The 20,560-nt window shown below is 34.2% G+C and overlaps 1 protein-coding gene across 1 annotated transcript; it reads right to left on the bottom strand.

Annotated features, from left to right (window-relative positions):
- Positions 1–1,901: 1,901 nt before the first annotated feature.
- Positions 1,902–20,511, bottom strand: LOC105832302 (solute carrier organic anion transporter family member 5A1). Its single transcript, XM_036287710.1, has 14 exons — positions 19,739–20,511; positions 9,127–9,622; positions 8,170–8,223; positions 7,720–7,825; positions 6,893–7,109; positions 6,637–6,780; positions 6,292–6,507; positions 6,072–6,179; positions 5,747–5,983; positions 5,094–5,636; positions 4,824–5,013; positions 4,540–4,728; positions 4,316–4,458; positions 1,902–4,233 (listed from the first exon to the last, which is right to left on the bottom strand). The coding sequence occupies exons 2-14, from the start codon at positions 9,534–9,536 to the stop codon at positions 3,947–3,949; spliced, it is 2,844 nt and encodes a 947-aa protein (XP_036143603.1). The 5' UTR covers positions 9,537–9,622; positions 19,739–20,511; the 3' UTR covers positions 1,902–3,946.
- Between the last annotated feature and the right edge of the window lie 49 nt (positions 20,512–20,560).

Raw genomic sequence — 20,560 nt, 5'->3', positions numbered from 1 at the left:
ATAGTACTATCCAAACTCTTGCGACAATTTCAACACAGCTATCTTCTTATTAAAATTGCTCCTTTCTCTATTTTAGCAGTACACTCAGTTACCACTTAATATATCGAAAAATTATAATCATTTTTTTTAAATAAACAACGTCTCTATAAAAGAATTTATTTTTAATCTTTCTATTTTTAAGGCATATCTCGACTCGAGATAATTCGATTCATATGTTCTAAAGTAGAAAAAATTACATAGATTTAAATTTTTAACGATTTTCTCGCATCATTTATATTTATTACCTAATATTTTGCATCATGTGTGTTTTTCATCGCTTTATTATTTAACGAAAGCCACATTATTTCACTTAGTAATCATTATCAATAATGATTCATCAAAGAGAAACGTAAATGACTGATTTTACTCTTATAATCACTTCCTTTTTTTGTTTTTCACTATTTCCGGATCGCGCAACCGATCGCATATTGCTTTCAGAAATGTGGCAAAATTAGTTATCAATATTCAGATATTTGTATCGCTCGTTAATATTCGTATATAACATTATATAATCCGCTTATATTTTATGGTCCCTACAAAAAATACATACGTCTATAAGCAGCTTATATTATTATAATAATTGTGTGTGTGTGTGTGTGTGTGTGTGTGTGTGCGTGCGCGCGCGCGTGTGGTGCATGCATGCGCGCGCATAACAGTTTTTCATTTAATTATATGTATTACCTTTATTTAACGAATTCTCACAATACCTCCTCACCTTTTCTTTACAGATTTTTTTCTCATTCGTAATTTTGTTAGAAACATACATACACACATAACATATGCGCGCAGATCTTTGTTTATAAAACAGCTTGTTAACTGTAACTCTGGAATGTGTTACATGTAATGGATTTATTGATTAATAAAAATTGGATTAAACCGATCGAAGCGTTTGTAAAATTAAAAATGGACCATTAAAGTAAAAATTATCAGTGTTATAATAATAGTGACAGAATAGTGATAACATAATAATATTCGTAGTATCAATAACATAATATTTATAGTATCATATATGTAACAGTAATAGTGATAATAATAGTAATAATTATAGCAACGCATTACAATAATTATAAAATTAACGCTAATCGTGAAACTAAACAAAATAATTAAAAAATTGAAAAAATGCAGCTAAAGTTCAATAATTATTGTAGGTAATATTAAGATTCTGTCATTATCTAAAAAGAACACATGTGTATATGTGAAAAAAATTCTTACAAAAGTATTTAAGTCACATTTGTTGAAAAAAGAAAAAGAGACAAAGAAAAGAGAAAAGGAGGGAGAGAAGGAGAGGGACGAAGGAATGGAGGGGGAGGGAGAGAGGGAGGGAGGGAGGGAGGGAGGGAGAGAGAGAGAGAGAGAGAGAGAGAGAGAGAGAGAGAGAGAGAGAGAGAGAGAGAGAGAGAGAGAGTGTGTGTGTGTGTGTGTGTGTGTGTGTGTGTGTGTGTGTGTGTGTGTGTGTGTGTGTGTGTGTGTGTGTGTGTGTGTGTGTGTGTGTGTGTGTGTGTGTGTGTGTGTGTGTGTGTGTGTGTGTGTGTGTGTGTGTGTGTGTGATTAATAAAAGTGACCTACGCATAAATTATAGAATGCACGCGCGTATCGATAAATTCTTTGAAAATTAATTACGCGCTACTCGTCTCCTTTTCGTTCGTTATCTCCATTTCATCAGTATGCGTAAGTTAGAAATATCGCTTTATCATGGCATCCTTACGAACGATATTACATTATGATATAACATGCGTTTCTCTTTCAAAGAGATTTTCTCAATATAAATCATTAATTATTTACAGCACAATCGCGTGGAATAAAATTCGACGTTAATCCGCAGCTCTTCCTCTTGACATATAAATTGAATTAAATTTGATTTAACATGTGTATTTTTTCTTTATTCACAGCACTTGTTATTATTCCCTACGGTCTTCTTCAAAGGTTACCGTTCGGAAGAAGTTTATATCACAAAGTAGGTATGTATAATTGTTTAATTAATATGTCAATATGTGTTACGGAGAAATCACACCGCTATCTCAAAACTGGTGCGAACGGTCGACTTTGATGAAGTATACATTAATCTCGAAATATCCTTCTAAAATATAGCGTATTATATATTATAATTTGAAAAATTGACAATGGCGAGCCAAACGGACAAAATGTTAAAACAATATCAAATTAAGTCTATTATTTTAAACCAATATATGCAAATTGATTTAGTACCCTCATCATTGAAATAAACAGCTACAGATAAGTATTTCAATGGGTATCTCAATTGATTAGCGAACGTATACACAAAAACCACTTATATAAAAGGTTTCTGATTCCGTTTATTTATGGCTCAGTACTCAAATATTTTATTGAAAGTAAATATAAATGCAATAAAACAAAGCTCGCATTTCTTCTATAATCTCATTTAACAATTGTGTGTGTGTGTGTGTGTGTGAAGTATTTTGAAATTTAATTCAAGTTAAATTGAAAATTGTCCTTATTCTCTATAGAATTTTATTCCTGAGTAATTCTATATCTCTTTTCATATCAAAATTGATTCTTCAAGAAATTGTCAGATATAAAGTAAATATACTCTTTATATAAAATGAGCTATTTGCATAAAACCAAAGGAAAAAAAACTTACGTGCGTATGTTTTAGAAATGAAACAATATTAAAGTCAATTATCTGATAGATTTACCGAGCCATTGTATTGAATGAGAGTATTATTTCGTTGCTTGGAAGCATTGTTTGTATCATGTAGGAGCTATACATAGTGATTTATAAATTTCTTGAACTATTACTTTCTAAAAATTGTCTATTGAAAGATGAAATAGTTGATTTAAAAAAAGCATGAAAGAAAACGAGAGATAAGAGATCATTTCCGATTTAAGATCCTTGCACAATACCAGGCAACAGGCAATAGAAACAGAAATAATGAAAAAGAGAAAGGATCTTCTCTCTTTCTCTCTTATGTCCTGTTCTTATTGCCTGTTACCTGGTACCTTGTGCAAGGATCTTTACTATTGCACAGTTTTACTAATAGTTGCATCTATCTCCAGAAATATATAAAAAAAAACGAATTAAAATGCGTTATTCAACAATAGGATTACTCATAATTTGTTCTATTAGTCTTTGTCATTTGTAAACATCTTACTACATTAAATTGACTATTTGTTTTAAAAAACCTATCTCTTTTAGTTATAAAATAAATCGTAACTTTTGCTAGTGATATTTCATAGATCGTTAATTCTGGGAGATAGTTTATATATATATATTTTTTTTTTTAATATATACATTTGTCCTAGTCTTGTATTTCTTAAGGCAGGAATTTTCATATTTACAATTTTTTCATCGTTACGTTGGCCTTTTCTTGCAATAACGCAAGACTTACTTTACTCATGATTCCATTCAGACGATAGAAATTTATCCGTATTGCACATTTGCGCGTATTTTTATTTTTTTCACATATATCTACTCTCAATTAACGATATACGTAGTAACAGTATAAATCTAAATGTGCCATGAGTAATACAATCTCGAGTTGTAAGTCTGAAATAAACTATATTTATGCATTACGTATCTACTTATTGACATGTATGAATGCTGTAAAAATTTATGTTCTAATGATACGATATTTCCTAAAAGTAACTTAGATAATTAAATTTGTGACAAGTTATCTTGAATAATAAATAACAGTTGCGTATGTACACATATAACTATAATGTATCATAGAGACACACAAAAAAAGAAAAAGAATACATTTTCTTTTTTTTTTTACATAGAAGAAGTAAACGATGTACGTACATGTGTGGATATGTGAGTCTGTAATATGTATATTCAGATATAATCCAGTGAGTACATATAATTTGTCACAAATTTATATATCATCAATTTGATATATTTCTTTCTACAATTTCTAATATTAAACAAACATTAAACGTTGCGGTTATGATTTTCTGTCATACCACTTGAAAGTTTGATCTCGACGTCTGGCTCTTGTAAAGTAAATGGCGCTTGTCTTGTATCGGAAACTTCTGTATTTTTTGAGCGATTTGTCGTCTCCACTGAATCTTGTGTTTGATTCGAAGACTCTGTTTCCTCGAGATTCGTTGACTTGGTAGGTTCTGTAGGCGACGAGATAGAAGATGGCGTTGCAATTTCGGAATTTGGCAGAGTTGCATCACCATCTCCTAAATTCTGATGTGGTTTCTCTTCGAACACTACGATATATACATGATAGCATGCATCTAATGCAGTTGCATCAACGCAGTTAGAATAAGAATACAATTTCCAATTACTCACGTTTATCTAAACTGATAATTGATCCTACAAACTCGTTGAAAGATGGCGGTTGATCTTCCATTTGTCTTCTTCTTACGAGCCACCAATCAATCAAAAATAATGCCAAAGCTAAAATTTTTATCCCGGCACATAGGCCGACGTATCTAAAAATACGAAATAAAATTATTCATGATAAAAATAAAAATAAACATTTGAAACATATTATGTATGTTAAAGAAAATAACCTGTATCTAAATTGTTCAATATCGTAGAGTAAACATCGACCACCTTTTTCTCCACAGGTGCTCTTCCATAACAAACACGTGGAATCAATTAAATTACCAAATAATATTGGTGCTGGTATGTAACCAAATAGTCGAAAAATTACAAACTGCATACCCAAAGCAAAAGATCTTTCTTCTTCAGAAACGGATCTATTTGACAGTTGATTCAGTGAACATTTTGCGTGAACATACACACGTGCACGCGTGTGTATACGTATATACATGGTGTAAAAATATTTGCTTACCGCAATACTATCATGAGCAAAGGCATTTGAGTCACGGCGACAATAAATGTCATAAAGAACAAGAGAATTAGAAATGGAAATATAGTTCTACATGGTGAAGTACAAGGACCTGCGGTTGCTACTGGTACGACAGTCACTTCTGCAAATTCCGGAGCAGCAGGTGGTAATACAGTTAAATTGCCATGTATACCTAAGACATAAAAAATTTCGATAATTTTGTTCTCAAAATGTAATATTGAGAATATTGCATTACGACGTAACAAGACTTACATGCGCAATTTGTAAAATTCGACTTTGAACTGAAGGCAGTGCAACCTGCGTGACACGGACTAAAATAAGTCAGACCATTATTTCCGCAAACCGGCTCGACATCCGTCATTCGACATTCACAACCAAAGTTGCATGCGGCAGTGAGATTTACTTGAAAGGGTTCAGGACCCTTTGTACTACTGTTAAAGTATGGAATAGTGGTCCCAGCCATTTTTACGTTCTCGCAGCCGAGAAAGAATAACAGGCCATAACACACCAGACAAATTATATTTGAGACAAGAACGAATTGCACTGCACCCTTCGGCCTTAATTCTAAACGTTTGAGCATACACCCGCCAAAGAAAATACCAATACAGGCGCCCGGTATAGCGACAGAACCAGTAAAGATGCTGGCTTGACTTTTGCCCAAGCTAAATTGCGTTTCGAGATACTTGGGTAGAAATACCACAAAACCAGACACTATCACTAGCTCCATGCATGCTCCCAAACATGTTACAACGTAAATTGGATTGCAAACGAGTCTCCACATACTTCGAGGAATATCTAAATGTGTGAAAAAAATAAGATTAAAATTTTATTGTATACTATCGCTATCACATTACTACAGATTTAATGATATACCATTTTGAATACCGATAACAGAAACACTTTACCTTTAACATCCTTGCCATAACCGCTATCGTCAATTGTATCTTTCTTAGTTTCTTTCGATTGTTGTTCTTTTTCTTTTTGTGTTATTGGTTTATTTTTTTCTATAATTCGTATTTTTTCCTTTTCACGTTGTAGAGTCTTGGGAAAGCTAAAGAAGGGTATTGCTACTAAAATGAGGAGCAACCCACAAAGTAGGAATCCGCCCCACCACATACCGACCCATCTATGATCTCCAGGATCTGTTTTTATGTAATCAATAAATTTGCAAATTTTATATTCAATAAAAAACCAAATATACAATAAAATATGAAAAAATCTCTTTCTTACCGATACTTATGATCGTTTGTGAAAAGGAGTCCATATGAAAAGACAAAAGATATGCTCCAAGAAGAAAACCTAAAACTGGTCCAAATGCCGCCATACTATACATACAACCTAAAAAAATTAAGAGAAAGACTTAAATATGCATTCATTATTTCATCACGCAGCGCGCGCGCGCGCGCGCTCTTCGTTTTATAGCATCTAATATAATAAGTCAAATACTTACCAATATATAAAGACGCACTTTCTGGTCTCACGTGATCATCTATGTAAGTAGTACCGAGAGTAAATAATGGAGAGCCACCACATCCTAATAATAACTGAGCAAGTACAAATAACATGACAGGTCCGGCTGTAGATGGAGAGCCTTGTATACAATTGTCACCTCTTAAATTGTTGTGGGGTGCTAAAGGAGGTGAGGATAACCCTGTTGAGAGCCGACCTGTGGATAAAAACATTTTTTTCAAATTGGTAAGTTAACTTTTCCTTTTTTCAATGATCTTTTGTATATTTATTATTTATAAATTAAAATTAATTTTTTTCCAAAATGACTAAATAGTAGGATATTTACCCAAACCCATATCTTGTTCGCGTAGGGATACTCCGCGACAGATGTTATCCGAATTGGAATGATTCGCAGTTGTCATCAAGTTGGGTTCTGCTGTGAAATGTGGCACTATAAAGATCATCGATCCTAGTCCCATTATCACTGCACCTAAATCATAAGACATACAATGTCCAGTAAAGTGGACAACCAGTATAACATGTGTGTAAAAATCGTACGCGAAAAATGAAAGATTAATCTTTAAATAAAATAAAGATTATACCTATTGCTATCCACACAGGTATGTGTCTGCGACTGCCGAGATAACTGACGAAAATGACAGTGATAACATTGCCGATCTCATAAGAGCTTGCAATGAGACCCGAAAGACTGGACGGGATCTCAAACCTTTTCTCTATGGTTGTTATCACAGAATTGATATAACCTGAACTAAGCGCTTGTTGCAACGTAACAAGGAACGACAGGAGAAATACGAACACCTGAAATAATCACGCAACAGTCAAGTAATAATGTATGATACACGAACAATTTTAATTAAATTTCATTTTTATATATTGCAATATCTAAAAATTAAACAAAAGAATACACTCATAAAAAATGGATGGTTATATTTTAAGATGCTTAAAACTTAAATTTAATCATTATAATTTGAATGAATTGCAATTTTCACATATGTACATGAACATTTTTATACATAACATTTTGCGTGTACGTAGAAATTTGGAACGCAGCTGCTGCAACAGCTATAAATTCTGCAAAGTAATATTAATTTTACAACTAAATCAAATAATGCGTACAATGTATTTGTACAATATACCGATAGTATACCAACAAGTTGTAATTGGGTTTCTCAATATAGTTTTAATAGGAATTATATTTTTTCTTTCGAACGCACGCGATGAATCATATAAAGTCTGCTTTGTACATCCACACATGTATCACGCTGCTTTGCTCACCACTTAATATGAGAATGCTTTCATGTATCACTTTAAGATTTGTTCACGTAGTACATTATTACCCTTGAGCGATATACGTAACATATACGTAGCATTTATCCGAATAACTATGCAAAATATTTAAATAGCCTACCTTTATTCCGGCAAATCTTTGAATGAAGACGGGCCTACAACTCAGAATCCCACAGTCCTTGGAATCTGGATTAAACGGTGGAGTTTGCGCCCTCTCCTTCTCCGCCCTGAATACTCAAAGAGATGAAACAAATCAACAACTGAACGTCTCAAAGTAAGAATAAAGCAAACACAATGAGTAATTACGAGAGATAAAGATTGAGTTCAGAAAAGAAAAGTTGAATCACACGCAAGCAATGAAAGAGAAAGATTACAATGCGATCCATGCAAACGATGATATATCGTACTGACCGCATTGATAAAAAGATAGCTTTCTTTGTATTTAATACATAGTCGTAATTTCTTTAAAATTTATAGCAAGTATACCACGCGTATAATGAAAATATTATAGATAACGATAATTACAATAAACATGTATGTAACAATGAACAAAACGAGATATCAACTTTACCTGTCCACCATAGAAGCACTGGGATTCCTGCTGTGACATTTGATGATAAAATCTCTGAAAAATAATAGAAACAAAAAATACAATGTGAATACGTTATGCTATGTGACGTAAGATGTACAAATATTGTTATATTAACCGATAACATAAAGTTATTTACGCCAAAATAAAGCAATTAAGGCATCATCTTCTTTTGAAATAACGCAAAGTGACGAAAGTATGTGTCAAAAATGTCGTGCTTGTAATCTTTTCATTTCAGGTGTTAAAAGTATAAAAGTAGAAATATGCCGATAGTATATATCATTTATTGACTATAGAAACGTTTGTACATTTTCGTCATACTTGTTGAAAACTTTTAACAAGTTTTTTTTCCTGACATTATTAAATGTAAAGTGAACGATGGAGTATAACGAAAAGAACATTGAAATAATTAGAAAAAAGGTAAGACGAGGTCTAAATCTGTTTAACGCACGGCAAAATGTGTCATGGCCATCGCCTATTCTCACTTTCTACTTCTCCAAGTTATTTTTCACGTTTTTAGTCGCGATTTTATAACATTTGCGGCCATGTCATTTCAATGAGGCATATACAAAAATATATTTTCCACGAGCGAATATTTGCACTGAAGCGCAGGGTAAATATAATATCGATTCGAAACCAACTCACAAGACAGGACGATATCTTTTCCTTGAATAATAAAGAAAGAAACATATTAAAAAAACGCGAACACGCACATTGGAGAACATCAAATTGCATATTGAAGAGTTATTTATCGATAAAAAATCAAAGCATAATAGAGAAAGAAGGGAAAAAAAAGAGAAAAATTTCATACTCTCTACAAAGTGCTGCGAAAGTTGAAGGGGGTAAGGGATAGCTGTTGAGTAGTCATGTTAGACAGAGTCATCATCATATTCTCTTAAAATTTAGACAATATAGCATCGAGATTTTGATTCCGCTTACCTATGATCCACAAGGCCAGAACTGGGATTTCTACTGTGACACCTTATGACGGTATCGTGAGTCAGTCTACCGGTGGTCACCTGCAGCGGATCCGCATTATCGTCGGTGCCAGTGCCGGCGCTTTCCGCATAGAGGCCCGTCATCGCGTACATACTTTCGTTACGTCGGTGACCGGCATGATAATTACTGCCAGACTCGGACCTCTTGTGACCGAAACCGCCGCTACTCTCGTTTCTCTTGTGGCCACTCTCGGATCGTTTGTGGCCAAAGGCACTGGATATACTCTCGGCACGTTTGTGACCGCTCTCAGGTCGCTTATAACCGACGAAACCACCCCCCGATTCGGTACGTTTGTGTGCAAACATGCTCGAGCTGGAGCCGTTTCTCTTGTGCCCACTGGTAGACGCCATTTCTCTCTCATATACGTCTTGTTCTTATTTCGTCTCCCTCTTACGTTGCTTCGAATATTACGAGTTTACCGCTGACATTGTTATAGCTGTAACAGAAATTATTTATAATATTTAATCGCGTGATAACGGTAGGGCGATCAATGATCTTGCCTCAACCTTGTTTCACAAGTCTTTTCTGCTCTATTTCGGTCGATATGTTCCTGGAGGAAGACTGGCGCAAAGAGGCGATAATGTAAAAGATGGCACGAGTGGACTTTATAAAGACATACAATCAAATTACGATATCTCGAGATTTCAAAGGTTCAATGAACCCCGTTTCGCAAAGTTCAGGGCCGTTCAGCAACAGTGCGAATGGTGCTCTCTTACCAGGAAATCATTTTTATAGCGAAGATAACTAGAGAATAACTGTATTTGTTATGACTACACGCAATATACATATATTGCGTCGGATCAACAAAAAGCAATCCACCAAATCACGACGTAATTCGAATTTTTCCGGATACTGTTTGAACCCAGTGTATGTTGCATCTAACACTCGGTTTCAGTAAAACAAACCTTGATTGATATTTCATAAACTTTATTATACATAAATCATCCTGTTCTTCTTCATCGCTCGTGAAAATAAAATTGATAAGAAAATAAGTTTCAATCAGATCGTATAAATCGTACTCTTACAGTTCTCGTATCCGAGAGTGTATGAAAGTATTCTCCAAGAGATTTTAAGGTATACATGTAGAAATTACGTTATGCAATCGCGATCGATATCGAGGGATGAGCGTGCATTGAGTAATATTCGATGATTAGACCCAAGTTAGTCTAATCGATTGTTCGGCGATGTAATCACATCCCTACCGCTCGTCGCGGAGTAAATTTAAGCGTGCGAACGCCCGCTACTTTCTCGTGTTTTTTTTTAGATTATCGATCGCACGTGTCCTTGATTTCCTTCCGTTAAAAAATTGAAGGGGGTACAGCCGGATAGTATAGATCGCGACAACAAATTCAAAGTCAGGGATACTGATGATAGGACAATCACGCGATCTATCTATACCATTATCGTAGGTCGCGATAGTGAGTTGTTTGTGATACAGGCGATCGATTGACAACGCGAGGCACAGGTATGTACAATTTTTATCGGGCATCTCCGCGTAACACGTGTTAAACTCTTCGATCAACTCGCCGATCATCCAACCGAGTATAAGAAAAATACAGAGCGTCAAAAAAACTTTGATTGGTCGGATCAGTTAAAAAATTAAGGGCTGGTTGTTCCAACTTCTTGGTAAATTTACCTACCAGGTAAGCATGTGTCTATCTTCATTTCTTTTCTGAAATAAATAAAGACGAACATATATTTATCTGATAGGTATGTTTACCAAAAAGTCGGAACAACCGATCCTAAAAAGCGAAAAAAAACGCTGATGTTGATCCAAAGTGCACATTCAAATTTATCAAAAGTACGAATCTCTATTATATATATTACAGTACCGGCCAACATTGTATCACCTTTAGGTTTTTTAAGCATAACTTGTTTTAAAGTGCGGATCTTTATCATATCGTAATATGTTTTGATGGCAAGTATACCTTACTGAAGAAATAACTTTTCATCAATTAATTTGAAATCTTTGAAATAATAAACTTTGATCGCATCGTACAAGTACATACAAATGCTTTAAAAATAAACAAAAAATCCATAATTTATATTGTACAACTCTAATACTTTCTAGCAAAACGTTGGCATCGATTACAGCTTGGCAGCATGACACAAAAAACAAAGATAGCAAAAATGTGATTTTCAGAAAATTAATCAAAAATTTAAAAATCATGGTGTATTTGTCAAATCTCGTTACACTTCATGCACAAGATGCACCTGCTATTAGGTGTCTACTATAAAATTTTTAGCGTATTCAATGCACCTTAACAAAAGTTGTACTTAAAAAACCTGGTTATACTTAAAAAAGATGATATATAATTCTGACTGGTACTGTACTGTACACACACACACACACACACATACACACACACACACACGCACGCACACGCACACGCACACGCACACGCACACGCACGCACACGCACACGCACACGCACACGCACACGCACGCACGCACGCACGCACGCACGCACGCACGCACGCGCGCGCGCGCGCGCACACACATTTTCAGGAAAAAATGAAAGAATCTGTTTTACATAAGCGAACAGTTACGCAATATATATAGCGTTGTAATTGTTCTTTATTCTTTCTTTACTAATTTTCCTCGAGCAATATATTCAATAATATATTCTTCAATAAGAATAAAACATTTACGATCAAACATTTTTGCATCAAACAATTGCGATGAAAACATTTGTGATTCAAAATAAAATGAAACTTATATGTTTGTTGCGTTCGTAGGAAAATAATCATGATGCAATGGATAATACGAGAAAACATTATTCGATGACAATATGAAAAAATTATCTTAAAAAAATTCAGATAACCGCAGTTGAATAAATTATTATTCAAACAAGGTTACGCTCGTTTCCGTACTGATAATATTCATACACACGCGAGATATAAATAACAGGTGTCATTCGTCAGATGCAAAACCAAGGCGGTTTGCCTCAGAAAAAGTTCCAATGGAACCATTACTGATTACAAATGAGCATGTAGAATTACCCGGTAGAAAATGTAATAGGGCACCGATAAAGCCCTGATGAGGCTTCCTTAAAATTAATCAGGCCCTAGTAAGGATATACATATAAGTAGGGCCTGAAAAGGAAGTGAAACAAATGGTTTAAGAGCACCTTAAAGGAAAAATTATCAGGGCCCTATAAACAAATATTAACAGGGCCTTATAAGGCAACCCCTAATTGACTCTGATAAGGGATGTAATAAAAATAAAAATTTAGGGGTTATATTATGTATACCATATCCAAATTAGGACCAAACGTCAAATCCGGCATGCCTGATTCGGTCATTATTACAGCATTTTCTGCAATCGAAAAAACGGTCACCCATCCATCTGCAAACCATCTTGAACGCTGCTTGACTTTTAAGATCGTACAGGAACTGACACCTCGAGTTCATCCATGAATCATTGATGTTGGTGGATATTTATATGTTATACATACATGTTGTAGATCAATTCAATAGATGTTAAAAAAATGAAACATGTTTAGTTAAATTATATTTTTAGAAATAAATATTAATTAACAAATTTTTTTATTAATTTTCACATACAAGAAATAGCATGTGGAATAACTTAAAAAACGACCGTTTTGATAAAAAAAACGAATTTTTGCAACAAAAATCAGTTGCAAAAAATTTTTTTAATAACTTGTTATAAACAAGGAACATATATATTATAAACATTATATTATTTGTTATAAACATGGACATATTATACATGTTTCCGTCGTGGTTTATTTCAGGCTAGGATAATTATTTGTTAATTTGTTTATAACAAATTGTAAAAAAAATTTTTTTTGCAACTAATTGTTACAAAAATTATTGCCAAGAACTGCATTAACATTTTTTCAATATCGCAACTTGTCTTTATTAGCTTTTCGTAACCAAATCTTATTTAGTAAATCTAAGGCATCCTTAACAGTACCTTGTAAGGCCCTTATTAGCTTTTCGTAACAAAATCTTATTTAATAAATCTAAGGCATCCTTAATAGTATCTTGTAAGGCCCTTATTAGCTTTTCGTAACAAAATCTTACTTAATAAATCTAAGGCATCCTTAATAGTACCTTGTAAGGCCTTTTATCGCTTTCCGTAACAAAATCTTACTTAGTAAATCTAAGGCATCCTTAATAACACCTTATAAGGCCCTAATGTGGTAATATTAAGGTAGCCCTTTTTATGGCATCCTTATTAAATCCTCATCGGGGCCTTATGCTACATAAGGATTTCCCTAACTATTTTCTACTCGGGTACTTGATGTGAATGAATGTTTATTCGTATATGTCATAAGTAATCAAATGTTGTATTTTTCTTTGCATATACTCGTTCACTCGTTCGTCCCTTCGAGAACATTAAACTTCGAAGAAATTCAACTGGGAACTCGATTGAAACCGAATCTCGACACAACGGTATACAAATTAACATCTGTTCTATCTGTATAACTCCCTACAGCTAGCAAATGAGTCATTATCGCAAACTCCGTAGCACATTGAATTAGTGGAGTACCAGATCGCTAGACACCAAGGAGCAATAAACTAGAGCGTATATCGTTAGATATCGAATAATTTTCGATCATTTATTTATTCCTAAATCGTTCGTTTTCTTTGCAATTCTTCGCAATTTACAAACGTCGCGTGGTATCGTCAGTCACATCTCTTAATTTCTTTCATCAGTTGCGCACATAAATTTTTATATCGTAAATGCAATACTGAGAGGAAGGTGTTAAAAATGTGTTAATTTTGGCTTACGTGCAAAAAGTGAATAAAAAATATCAAGTAGAAAGATGTAATACAGTCCACCTAGTATCTTTTTGTGAAAATCAAGAACTGATAGTTTGTTAGAACTAGACTTGTGGCATTAAGTAAATCCAATCCCTCTTTGCCGTTTACGTATATAGTGATACAAAAAAATCAAATTCATGTTCCATCTGCATCTTCGACAGCACTCTGTCTACTCAGCGAATCACTCCTACTGTTATACTTTGTTCACTTACCATGGCCTAACGGTCCTAAATTCCTTATAGATTGTATATTTCTATAATAACATTTTTCAACATATTTGAGATATGCCAAAAATGTTCCCATCACTTCCGGAACAAATAATTTATATTTTTCGTTTATCGGGAACCCAGACAACAATTAAAGTTTATCCACTTTTCGCACGTAGGCCACCCTTCTTTTTGTGAGACACATTCGATAAATTTCAGAGATCAGATATCATTTAGGTGATACATTATACACATGCGTACGTGCGCGCGCGCGCATGTGTGTGTGTGTGTGTGTGTGTGTGTGTGTGTGTGTAAAAAAGATTGCGAAGATTATTAAAGAAAATTTGATTGCGATGGGCCTTTAACTAATCGAGATTAATAAAATACAATAAATTCTATAAAGATCGACAGTCATCTCGTGTAGCATACGGCTAATTTCCGTTCAAATGCACGAGTACGGAAATGAATGTTGCGAATCGATCGTCGCGACGACAACCTACGAGAGATATGACCAAGTCGACCTCATCCTCCGGTGATGCGACGGCCTAAATGAAGAATCCATCTATCCCCGCGCATAGATCGAACAATCCCTTGCGTGCTAGAAGGTCTTGGAGTTCTCGCTCGAGCTCGGGCACTGGGTCACCCTTTCACCCTTGCGTTTATACGAGTTACCCGCAAATCGCCTGATACTACAGCACGATATTCCAACTTTTCGCCAACATGTTCCTTTTTATTTATTGTTTAAGCACAATAAAATAAATAAATTATTAATCTCTTTAAAACACATTTCTTAAGCGCGTGCGCGTATGTGTATGTTTTGTGAAATATCATATCGTGTATTTATATCAATGGTGCGAGCTAATCGTAGACTCACGATTAAAAAAAAATGTATTTCGAAATACCAAACCATGTATTTCGAATTATCGAATCACGCTTCAAAATGTGTACGATACCGATATTGTAGATCACGGTACATAAAACTCCAATTCACCGCACAATTCTATACATGCACTTATAAGAATCGCACCGCCCACGTTCGTGACAGTAAATTATTTGTCGAATGCAAAAGCGAGAATCTAGGTAGTTCAAACGTAGCTAGATCTGACAATGAGTATAGCATGCCCTACATTTTAGTATCAATGAATTTTTTTGTATTCTTTATAACCGTGTCCATATCTTATGTTTATATAAAATTTTAATGGCTGCATCTATGGATGATAGAGATCAATGATTTAAAAAATATATATAACAGGTGAAAGATAATACATACATACACACATATATATATATATATATATATATATTTGTATATATAATATATATGTATGTATATATATATATAAACATAATTATATAATTTATTCAGACTACTTGAACTTTTACAATGTGTGTAAAGAAAAACGTTGACAAATATCTATAAAATATTTTATAAAAGCATTGATACACACGATAATCATCGTGTGTATCAATGCTTTTATAAAATATTGTCACGTTTTATTGAGTCTGTGAAGTTGGCCTTCCCAAATCATTGAAGTATAGTTCTGATTAAAGTTCTGGCTTCTTTCGAGCAATATAAAAAGTTCCTGATATTTTTTTAAAAGAGTTCTGGCAAATAGGATAACGAAAACACCTTTTAAAAAAGGGGCGGGACCGACTTCATAATTTTTTAAATCGAATTTTGAGATCGAGTTCCGAGCAGTTCTGATTAGAGTTCTGGGGTTGTTCTCAACGAGTTCTGACGAAAAGTCTTATAGTTAAAAGCAATTAGGCCAACGGTTTGCAACATAACCGATATTTGAACAAGAAATGATTGAAAATTTTCTTTCGCCAAAAATTTTTTTAAATCAATCCCAAAAATTTTTTATGTATCAGGAACTCTAGGTAATCGCAAAATGAAACGTTTAAACCATTCAGAACTACTCGATTTCAAAATTAAATTTTCAAATTTTATTTTCTCTTAATTAATAAAAAATTTTTTTATGCATCAGGAACTCTAGATAATCGCAAAATGAAGCATTTAGGTCATTCAGAACTATTAGATCTCAAAATTCGATTTAATCGTGAAGTTGGCCCCCTTTTTTTCAAAAGGTGTTTTCGTTACCTTAATCGCCAGAACTCTTTTTAAAAATTATCAGGAACTCTTTATATTGCCCGAAAAAAGCCAGAACTCTAATCAGAACTATATTTCGATGATTTGGGGGGGGGGGGGCAATTTCACACACTCCGTTTTATTGATGTTTCGGCACTCCTTCTCTCCTTCTGTCCTCTCCCCCCTCCCCTCCTCACCCCCCCCTCTCTCTCTCTCTCTCTCTCTCTCTCTCTCTCTCTCTCTCTCTCTCTCTCTCTCTCTACGAAGAAGAATTAGATACAATATAAATATGTACTGCAATGCAGAAAAATACAATGCGACACTACGAATTATGTAAGTCAATGCTATAACGATGACTAATGCATGTTCTTGCATGCTCTGTCTCACACAAATTTTATTTCGTTCTAGATTAAAATTTTTACTTATTTCATCGCCTCTTATCATAATTACATTTAATCACATTGAATCGCTGAAATCTCAAACTTTATTACAGATATATATGTTATTCAGGAAATTAATAAAAATATATACATATATTGTACATAAAATTTATGAAAATTAATCTTGAATTAGGAACAAAATTACATGGCAATCAATAAAAATAAAAATTATTATTAATTCTTCTAGGATGAATTAGATTCTTCGCAACTAAAACTCGCAGCCAGAACTCGAATAAAGACAGATAAAGCCCACGCGCAACGCGTGGGTTCTCATATACACAAGTATAAAGCCCTCATGCTGAGAAGAGGACACGAATCTAACAAGCAAATCTATAATGTTACGCAGAATTTGTTTACTTTGTTTTAGATTTTTTTAGATTTCGCGATTTGTGATTCTAAAGTATGAGACAAAATTATAATTTATAAGTATTCGATAATCGATCTACCTTAGCTTCATCCTCATTTAGAATGAAGGAATGTTCGTTTGTTGCTAACTTGATACTAACAATATCGAAACGACGGAATACCGATTCATAAAAACTAATAGAATATCTTTCATTGGCTACATTCAGCAGACTCAACAGTTGAGCAACATTATTAGATTTTCTGCTGAATAATGCCGTTGATTTGTTGGTTTTATAAGTTAGAACCAATCATGTTCGATTGCTACTTAGCTGTTGAGTTTGCTGAATGCTCATTGAAAAATGCGATAGTTGTTGACACAAAGTAACATGCACACACTGAGAAAAAAAGTAGTTAATTTGATTAAATTTTTCCACTTTGATTAAATTTCTTCAGTTAAAGTATGTATATATTTAATATAAATATATAAAATACTGGAACTTTAATTTAAGTATTTATATATTTAACTAAAAGCCAGTTGTTTCAACTTCTTGGTAAACTTACCTATCAGGTAAATATGTCTTTATTTATAAAAAAAAATAGAAGACACATGCTTATATGTTTAGAATAAATATTTGTACTGAAGAAATTTAATCAAATGAAAAATTTAGTCAAATTAACCTCTTTTTTTCTCAGCACGCAAGGATCATATGATAACGTCTGTTATCCATTCTGTATCAACTTTACATTACTGTCAAGCATTCATTATTATTTCTCTTTTACTGGATTTTATCGCGATATATGTACTTTGAAATCTCTTATCGCTTAAGATTCATTAAAACAAAATTAATTTTTATCACCATGTTATCCCGACATTGTTTCGAGAAGATATATTCTTTTGCACAGCTAGTGGGAAACATGTATAACAAATATGCCAAATTCAATAGTCGCATTAAGAAACGCAACACAATTCACGCTTGTCTGCGAGAAATGCGTTACATAACTGTCACGATAACGAAACGACTACTTGAAATCAAGAAACGCACAGCGATACGTGACTTTCAATTTTAATGGTCGAGACTTTCGAAGACACATTTCAAAACCATGAGGGAGCGATATAGGAATGATAGCAAATTTTTCGTTCTTTCCAAATTAATAATTCCCATACACGTTTATTTAATTTTTAAATGAAAATTTGGATCCTAAAATTAATTAACTTTTTCTCTGTTTATAAGTATATACGTAAGAATTGTATTTACAATAAAGAAATCATATTATTCCTACGTGCATGTCATCTAATGGATGATTGCGTGGGCTACCTATCTATGTTAATTGACATAACAATTAAAGCTAAGACAATCCGAGAGAGATTATACTTTGCATACAAAGTTGACATGATATATAATGTACGCACAATTAATATTATTTCGTCATAAGGCTATTATTTTTACCGTATTTTCAATCATTAAATTATTATTGGTTAAATTAAAAACATGCACGTATTTGTCCGTTCGTATCACTCAAAAAACTTAAAGTTTTGATTAATACTATAAAACGATAAAAAGATTTATTTATTTCATATAAAAATTTCATATAAAAATATTGTACGCATTATTCATAATGGAACGGATTCTCAAATGGCAAGAACAATTTATAATATGTTATTATATTAAAGTATATTATTTTTACGTGATATTATTTTCTTTTACTCTTAGTATAAGTAACATAAAACCAAACTTTTTTCTTCACATCGCAGAAATAATTATATCAAATAATCCCCTTTTTTGATTATGGCACGCTGACGGAATTATCTCTATGCTATTCTATAATTATATCAAAAGTTGAAACTTGATTTTATAACATCTCGACAAAAATCTTTTTTTTATTTAATGAAGCCAATTAACACAGAGAGAAATCATTGTCATATTTTTTCCTGCATTAAGATAATAGTTGAGGTTGTATAAAAGTACAGCTACGTTTTCGTGAAGATGAACGAGCTGTTTTAACATAACGTAAGAGAAACCATCGGGTAAAATTCGTTTGTCAACAAAAAAAAAGATGTAATCCAGTATCCTGCGAGATGAAACTAAAGATAAACCGAGAGGAAAAGTCCAGGCACATCACGCGCCGTGAACGCTCGCGAGATAAGCTCGTCGCGGAATAACAACGGTATTCCATAGAGCGCAGCTCCAAAAGATAGACCGAAGGGAAAGGCAACATTCGCGCAACGCGACGTACTTAAAGATTCAATGGTGTAAACTATAAAAGGTGTTTCTAATTCTAGCGTGAATCGCGTCGCGTAGCAGTGTTGGCAGGTAGATAGATAGATAGATAGATAGATAGATAGATAGATAGATAGATAGATAGATAGATAGATAGATAGATAGATAGATAGATAGATAGATAGATAGATAGATAGATAGATAGATAGATAGATAGATAGATAGATAGATAGATAGATAGATAGATAGATAGATAGATAGATAGGTAGGTAGGTAGGTAGGTTGGTAGGTAGGTAGGTAGGTAGGTAAATCTCGGAGTAGACTCGATAAACGGGATCTCGCGTCACGCGACCTGAATCTCGCGAATAAGTTCGACCGAATAAAAGGTTAGAAAGAACCGTTGTCGAGGAAGAGCAAAGCATCTATCTTCCTATATGGGATAAACGAGTAAGGACTCACGTGTCGAGACAGTGGCGGGATACCTCTTTGTATCCAGGGCCAGGCCAAGCGAAAGATCCTCGTGGTGGCACCGCGTAAACCGCGTTCTTCTCCAGGACACTCCAGGCTACATCGAACAAACTCCAGGCACTCTCACGTTCACTACGCGATCAACAAGCCTTCGTCGCCAACTTTCTGTACGCTCGCGCGAGCCTCGACGCTCGCGGCTCGACAAGTCGTGGTACAAATTCGTAGAAATCACATTGATACCCGTTCGAACGTCAGCTCGCTCCGAGGATCGTAGACCAGCTGTGTTTTTGCCCAACCATCGAGGAACTCGAGCATGCGCTCGAGTTGTCACTTGATGCCGCCACCGTCACCTGGTACCGCCCGATGCCGTCTGGTGCCGCCAATTGCGCGCCAGCCACCATGCCTCTTTTCTCCTCACCGCACATAGCGAAAGAGGCGCTGTCTGCCGCACTAGTTAGAAACGAGAAAAGAAATCCAGAGACAACTCCATAAGTCCATACACGATCTGTAGTCTGTGTTCGTACGTAGAAACGCTTGAAAATTCTCGAAGATGTCCATTTATATTATATACTTAGTTTCTAAAAAAAAAACTTTTAATCAAGGTTTTCCAACAATTTGCAAATATAATGAATCAACAATATTTATTATATCTAGATCACAACTATATAGTGCTGTGTTCGGAAATGTTACCCGAGTGCTCTTGTATATCATTCTATCCTTATCTCACATTCAACGAACAACAATGATAGAATGATACCCGGAAAGCACTCAGGTGATGTTTCCGAACGCAGCCTAGATTGTAAGGCATGGAAA

This window comes from Monomorium pharaonis, chromosome 5 (genome assembly GCF_013373865.1).
Source record: "Monomorium pharaonis isolate MP-MQ-018 chromosome 5, ASM1337386v2, whole genome shotgun sequence".
NCBI classification, from domain to species: Eukaryota; Metazoa; Arthropoda; class Insecta; order Hymenoptera; family Formicidae; genus Monomorium; species Monomorium pharaonis.
Note: the sequence above shows the minus strand (reverse complement) of the source record. Positions and strands in the feature narration are given on the sequence as shown.